Source organism: Ahaetulla prasina, chromosome 6 (genome assembly GCF_028640845.1).
Source record: "Ahaetulla prasina isolate Xishuangbanna chromosome 6, ASM2864084v1, whole genome shotgun sequence".
NCBI lineage: Eukaryota > Metazoa > Chordata > Lepidosauria > Squamata > Colubridae > Ahaetulla > Ahaetulla prasina.
Window position 1 is genome coordinate 61,373,867 of NC_080544.1, and position 7,787 is coordinate 61,381,653.

The 7,787-nt window shown below is 42.2% G+C and overlaps 1 protein-coding gene across 3 annotated transcripts in view; it reads right to left on the reverse strand.

Annotated features, from left to right (window-relative positions):
* LDB1 (LIM domain binding 1) overlaps positions 1-6,951 on the reverse strand; it is a 58,175-nt gene extending 51,224 nt beyond the window's left edge. The window contains exon 1 of one of the 3 annotated variants that reach the window (XM_058189299.1): positions 6,477-6,948. In XM_058189299.1, the coding sequence (XP_058045282.1) occupies positions 6,477-6,501 (25 nt within the window). In that variant the 5' untranslated portion in view covers positions 6,502-6,948. Of the gene's footprint in view, positions 1-6,476 lie in introns of all 3 variants that reach the window. The other 2 variants (XM_058189298.1, XM_058189301.1) reach the window with 2 other exon arrangements.
* Positions 6,952-7,787: the final 836 nt, after the last annotated feature.

Consider the following 7,787-nt stretch of genomic DNA (forward strand, 5'->3'; position numbering starts at 1 on the left):
TTTAATTCATATGCTTCTCTTACAAATCATATAAACACACTGATGGTGATGAGGTTTATACAACATAGTAAGCTAAAACATGACTGGCTAGTTGTGCTTCAGAATGCTGTGTAAATTAAGCCAATGTGATTAGTTTATTATTCAATGTACAAACTATGCAATTTGAGGAATTTATTAGAATTAGTGGACAATTTTAGCTGCGCAACATGAAAAGTTAGCCAGGTCATGGCTTACTTCATTGGGAAATATCATCTTTTCTTGTCAATCAACCTAAGTCACGTTTGTGTTTGTACAACTATCCACTAAACAACATTAATCTAGTTAAAGTACTCTCCTCATACTTTCTATTTTAAATTTTATTTTTGTCATTTAGAAGTCACCATCAAGGATCTGTCTGTGTGCTTCCCTCATTTCTATTTGGCATTCCTGTAACAGTGGTTAGTAGCTCCAAATGGAAAAGTGGTTTCCTAACCCATTTATTGCAATAATGGAGTCTATGTTAAACTGCACAGTATCATTTATTTGCTAGAACGCGTCAAAGTCAAAAGATTAACAAATGCCTAGTTCTTATTTTGAACATGTCTGGTGGTATCAGCAGAAATTATGTAGTTTATACTAGTTTCAAGAAGTAACACTCAAAACATTGATATAGACCACGTAAGATCACTCTAGTATTTCAACCTTTAAAGAGCTTCAATAAACAAAGCTAGTTTTTTTTTTTTTAAGGATTGGTTTCTGATTCAAAAGGAAATAAAATTACATCTCAATCTGTCCTTTACTGGAGGAGAACATTCTTATTCATCATGCGTTGTATTCAGATTGGGAATCTCATTTTCTTTTAAAACAAACTTTAGCTTCTGGTGCTTAAAAATGGGAGGGGGGGGAATTTGTTGAAAATGTGGAAACCAAATAATATCTTAAATACGTTTCTGGAGAGGAGTGAGCACTGTGATGGGCCTTCAAGTATTCTGGACTTAAGCTACAGCTTCTCTAGTTAGCATGAATGATGGTAAACGATTGTAAGCATTCAGTTGTAGTCCCCCAAAGCTGTTTCCCTGAAAATAAGACCCTGTCTTACATTTTTTTGAATCCTAAAATAAGCGCTTGGCCTTATTGCCATGCACTCAAAAGCCCAATTGGGCTTATTATCAGGGAATGTCTTATTTGGTGGGGGGGAACAGGATAGTAGAATTTCTAAGCTCTTACACAGAAACTTACTCACGCTCCTATTGTGCTGAATCAAGACCTTCTATGGATAATTTCTCTCTCCTAGCCCATCTTGACCACTCAGAACAAAAAGCAATTCAGAGATAATATTTACAATAATTTAGATTTGGTATTTCTTTCACAGAATACAGTACAACCACTGGATCAGATCCTTGGTCCTTATTTGCTGCTATGATGTGTCATGTAAAGATGAATGATACAGTGTTATTCTATTCAGGCAGCAGTAAACCTGGTCTATGAAAGTGGTGGTGGGACTTGAAAGGGAAGGATTTCAGCCATAATTTCCAGTATGACTGCTGGCAATTCAGTTTTAAGATATAATGCCTTCAAGCAGGGGTGAAATTCACTTACCTTCCCTACCATCTTGCAAATGTGCATGCACCATGCATGTGCTTGCTTCGCTCACACGTGCCGTTGTCCACATGTGCAAAGCCTTCTGTACATGCACAGAGGGCCTTAAAATTGTCGCAAAAAAGCGACGTCATGATGTCCTTGCGGGTAGGCAGAGACTCCCACAGCCACCACTACCAGTTCACCCGAGCCAGATAGAACCAGTTGAATTTCACCCCGCCTCCAAATTCTATTTTCTATATCTGAGGTTATAAAGTCAGGATAAAGGACTAAAATAATCTAGAATGCCTCCACATTGGGACACAATACTTTAATGCGGGCACTACTTTTCCTTTGTAATTTGAAAATGTATTTATCATTGTGATTTCACACTGAATTTAACATTGAGTTACTAATCCTGCATTCTTGCAATCTGTATCAGGTGAATAGTGGAAATGAAAGGTACATGACAGGTAAGCAGCTTCAGTTATTTATACCCATCAATTTCAACAAAGCCAGGCAAATGTGAGTTTTTAAATATATTTTAAATGTATTAACATTATGAATCATTATAAAACTATTAATAAATAAATAAACAGCAAATTTGAGTAAATGCATGAAGAGAAATAAAAATATTGCAAGTAAACAACAACAAAGTTAATACTAATGTAGAATAACAAAGGTAAACAGCATTATATACTCTGCCAATGAAGAAAATGCAAGCTTAAGGAATGGTTTCATAATACCATAAAGGTTTTTTGTGTGTGATGTGAAATAAGGTAATATGGTATTTCTTTGCCATTCCACCCTTTAAAGACCTTTATTTCCAAATATATTATAATCCACCTACCCTGCTTCATAGAGAAAGTTAATTAATCCATGCTAATTTGTAAAAAACGTAGAGGAATGTGAAAATATAAGAAAAGCTTTGCAAGGAAGGTTATCTGAATTCTCAGGAATATATGACACTTCTACATTAAGAGAGGAAAGCTCTTGTAATCCAATCGTAACTTGGAAATCCTCAGCAGCACACTAACCAAAATATAAAGTTTTACCTCAAGGTTAAAAAAAAAATAGTATCCTGTCAGACAATGGCCACAGTTACAAGATCTAACCAACCCAAAATCTTTACTTGACTGTGCCTAAGAGGGAAATTTTGAGGAAAAAATTCAAAGGCATTTTGTAAAACATGCATATCAAAATATTTACAGATATACAGATTTACTGAGTTTGGAAGTATTATCTTTATACCTTTACATCAAGGTAGACAATTTTACTATTCCCAGAAGACAAGCTTATGTCTTGCAGATTAATGTTTAGAGAAGCAGATAATCAAGCCACCAATATTATAGTACAGATACTTGTAGATCAATGAATGCATTTAGAAAATAGATTCAAGACATAAGCATGTGATATACAGTGAACTCAACATTGTTAGTCAATTTTTCATATTAGAAACATGAAAACAAAAACCATTCACAAATCTAAACATTTTCATTATTTTCCAAGCAGACTTTTTTGCCTGACGCACTGCAATCCATTAAAATGGTTTTAGAGGATACTAGCCATGGCAATCCCCTTGAACTGAAGTTACTTCTGCTCAATTGTGTTCAATTGTAGAAATTCTTACAGTCCCCCGACTGCATGAAAATCATCATGCACTCTATAGAGCAGCTTCAGTGAGTGAACAGTGACAAAGGGATAGCATGTCCAGCACCAGCTTCAATCAGTTATACCCCTCCTTCTGCATTATACACTTTTGCCATTCTTTTCCCTTTAAAAATGGAAAACTTCTTTAAAAATCTGAATTTGGGAAACTGGAGAAATGTAAAGCAAAAAAACGAGTGAAGAGATCAACTACTGGGATCAAATATTTTCCTCCATTCTAAAGAATGAAAATGAGGAACTCGCTTTGCCTTATCCTTTGGAGAAGAGAAGAAATACAGGGCTACACCATATGTAGAAATGACCAATGGAGGCAGCCCTTTTGTTATAACTTACAAATGCCACTGCTTCCTCTTTAAAGGCAGGGACCCACAGCTGGAAACTCCTCCAAGTTAAGGCACCCCCTCCCCAGAAGAGCAGCCACATGAGAGGTTCATTAAATGTTTCTAGCTGGCAGAAAACCAGAACCGGAGCTTGTTTGTTCTTCATTCCAATAAACAGTCTGTCATGAACTCCAAGAGCAAAATCACAAGGAAAGCTTCAATTTGAGAAGAAAAATCATACACAAAAATATAAACCCAGCAGTTTACTTCTTATTTGCATTTTTTAAAAAAGGCCACATTCAACGGGCAGGCTGATTTGATTCTTCCAGGAAACCCTCTGAATCCCAGGACAATTATAATACCTTATCTATAAACATGATTACATCATAACTTGGGGCATGGCATAGTAACAACACAGCATTTGTTTCAAATGCAATGTTGTAGGAAGGTGAGATTTAATAAAATCCTTGCTGCATCACAGCCCCTCCACCCTCCCCAAGGCTCAGCTAAAAAGCAAAATAGCAGTAATGGCATTATCCTGTACAGACATTTGTGAGCATTTAGCTACAGATGCAGCAAGAATTAACCTCAAGCTCACAGAGCAAGTATGAATGTGAAATTCCCTCAGAGAAATCAGGTATGTCCAAGCTGCAGCCTGGGAGCCGGGTGCTGGTTCCATGAGCTATCCTGCCAGCCCCCATTTCAGTCAATGGGCAAGGGGGGAGGGGGGGAGAGAGAGGTGGAATCCTGGAAAAGTGTGAAAGGAAGTTGGGTGGGGGAAGGGGGAGAAGCCCATGCTGTGCCTGGTGCTTTAAATGTTTGGCCTGGCTTTGGAGGGAGAACACGTGACTTTCTGCTTGAGGAAGCAGCAGCCGCTCTGGCAGCTTCCAGCGGGAGATGGAGGAGGAGGACAAGGAGGTAGTAGTGGCGGTGGTGGTGGGGGAAGGGAAACAGGAAAGGAAAGGACTTGTTTAAAGCAGGGATTGCTGCAAGCTAAGGAAATAGATTCAGCCAGACAACAGGTAGGGGGCAATGGCGGAATCAGAGAGGTGAGCCACTCAAATATCCAGCATCAGAGCAGGCATGTGGTTCTGGCTTTCTAGGAGGGAGGAATGGTTGTGCTGCTCTATACACATTGAAGGAATTTACCAATATCTGGAGCAAGGAACATGATGCACTGAGATAGACAACTTGGGAAATACTATATACTACCTGGATGTTCCACAGCTGGCAGAATCTCAGCATGGAGCTGAATTGCTTTTCAAGAACTGCAGGAATTCTCAGAGAGAAACCATCTCTCTGTCAAACTACAGTACCTGGAGTGAAAGGCATCCAAATATGTCAGACATGTCCGTCTCCAAGTCCTAAGCTATCCCTGTACAATGCATAGTTCATTTATTTCAAGCAGAGAAACTGAAATAATCTTGTTTCTAAGGAAGAGTAATACCTGAATTGCATTTCCAATTTTCGAACATATCTCATCCTAAATGCAATCTTCTCTACATTTATATATCCTCTAGGAAACTCCAGTACTCTTTATTTATTAAATTTATTTGCCATCTATCTCACTGTGGGAGGCTTAAGATACCCAGGAACCTTAAAATAATCCAAAAGCTTCATGAGCAAAGTTGTGGGGCAGTGAAAGAAACACATGTCAGTATCCAACTGTCTTGGATGATTTCGGACAGCTAAGCAATGCTAGCCTTGGTTGACACTTGGATGGGAAATGACCATGAAATTGCAAGGTCAGCTCAATTGAGAAGAGGACAACAGAATGCTTCCATGCTGTTGCCAAGCAAACAATCAAGACATGTTCATAAAGTCACTAGGAATCTAGCTTGATTCAAGATAAATGCTGACTTTTTTTAAACCTTTAAACCTAACAGTGTAGCATTTCCTTCTAAGTTCCTTCCCAGAGCCATTATAGAGTACATTATAATCTATTCAGCAATGATGAGTCTGTATCTATGCCAACCATGTTTAAAAGCTATGCAGGTTCCATTTCTTAAAGGTGGAAGATGTCTGTCCATCCGCCACATAAACAGACTTTATCATCATCTCCTCCCACCAGGCCACAAAGGCCAACTTAGCAGTGCAAAGATCTATCCCTTCACAGAGCTCCTCCTCCATCAGGGAGCAAGGCTTTGCCCTGACACAAACAGAGCAAACTCAATAACCACATCCTTGAGAATTGGCATGCCTTCAATCATGGGCATTCATGATCCTAAACGGAAGAGATGTTTCAGATGTCAACCTCCACCTTGAAGGAGAGGCCAAATCACAGAAAACCAACTCAGCCCAGCTGCATCCTTCTGCTGTGAACACAAACACTCCTGGCCAATGCTCTGCCCATGCAGAGAAGCCCTAGAGAATAGGACCCAGTGAGGACAGGTCCCCCTCTTAACTATTTTTGTAATATGGATTCCGTAACTCAGCACCTCTTCGGATTACCTGCAGCATATTTCCAGTTCCCCTTTCCTTCTCCCGCAGATTGCCTTCCCTTCCACGGATATTTCCCCTTCCGTAGTAACTTCCACGGATATTCACCTCCCAGCCGGGAACCCCTCGGGAACCCCAGACGTCTTTCTCAACTGATACCAACAGTTAACGCCAAGCAAAACGATCAATAGCATAGGCACTGAGCGCCCCAACCCCAAACCGATACCAAGTTGCCCCCCACCCCCACCCCCGCTGCCAAAAAACCGAATTCCCGCGCCCGTGCTCGTCGGGGGAACCTAAATTCCCAAATGCCATTTTCTTTCTCCCTTGTCTTTTCCTGGAAGAAGGAAGATTGCTCCGAGGTTGTTTTCCCACCGACTATTCTCAACTGCAGAGGGGCCCGGGCAGGGGCAGGAGGAAGGAGAGTCCCTGGACTTGCAAAAAAAGGATGTACGCCCCAGCCCTTTTCTTTCTCCGCGCGCCTAGACTCACCTGGGCATGCACAGCCTACTGACATCTTCACATGCCCGGCCTGGCGCAGCAAAGGTGCGACGTGCCCGCTCGGCGGGTCCTGGCATCCGCCGCTCTGAGAGAGACCCCAATCGCTGGGCAAGGCCGCCCCCGATTGTGGGGCCTCCCCGCCGGGAAGCACAGCAACCGCAGTAAGTGGGGCAGCCCGATGCCTCTCTCCCTCCGCTCGTCAGCGAGTCCAGGGCTGGGCAAGGCAGGGCTGAGCTGCGTTGGCCTGGCTGTGCGCGAGACGACCCTGTGCTCCGACCGATTCAGAATCCGATCGCTGGGCTGATTAATATGCTAATTGCGCGGCGGAGGAGGAGGAGGAGGAGGAGGAAGAAGAGGAGAGCGCGAGCTTGTCAAAGTGACCTGAGCTGAGTGGCGAGCCGCGATAGGGAAGGGAAGGGCGAGGAGAGCGGGGGGAGGGGCAGCCATGTGACGCAGATGGAGAAAAACACACCAATCTCTGCCACAGTAGCCACCCTAGGCGGGCTCGCGCAAGGAGAGGAAAGGGGAGGGAACGGAAGGGAAGGGAAGGGAGGGAACGCAAGGCAAGATGCGCGCTTCCATGTGTGTGTGTGCTCAGAAAAAGACATGTGCTGACACGTTTGCAGGCGTGCAGGCATGTTTGCAGGCAGAGGCACCATAAAGGCTTCACTTGTGCGCAGGTTGTTGTTGTTTTTTAGGCGCGAATTGTGATTTAGATTAACCCGCGTAAGTAAAAAGAGAATTTTAAAAAATCCTCTCATTTCTCTTTCACCGAGGCAGTACTTTTTAAAAATCCGAATTTCCTCTTTAATTGGAACAGTCTTTCCCATTTTCCGACGAGTTCAGGCTCTCCCGATCGCCTGGGCTTCGTGGGCTGAATATTTCACTGCCTGGAAAGGACGAAGTGAAGGTTCTTCCAGATTGCCTGTAAACCCTGCTTTCCAAGGATGAGCAGACTTTGGGGTTAATAGGCTCTGCTTTGTTAGGAACTAGAACCCTGAGATTTACTAGGTGAAGCCAGGTGCAAAAAGAGAAGCCATACACAGGTGGGCAAATAGACATTCCAGAGGTGATTAAGGCTCAGAGCGCTGTTCCACAAAAAAATATGATACCTCACCGGAGTGGGAGTGGGGGTTATTGGGTTGTAGGTAAACCGTGTGCAGTGATTAGGAAATATCCAATCTATCGCAAATCATTCTGAGATCTGCAAATCTAAATGTCCCTTAAATCTGTCTCTCATTTAATCAACCTTTTTGTTCAGGAAAAAGCTGTATCCTTGTATTTTTTCTTTTCTTTTTACTA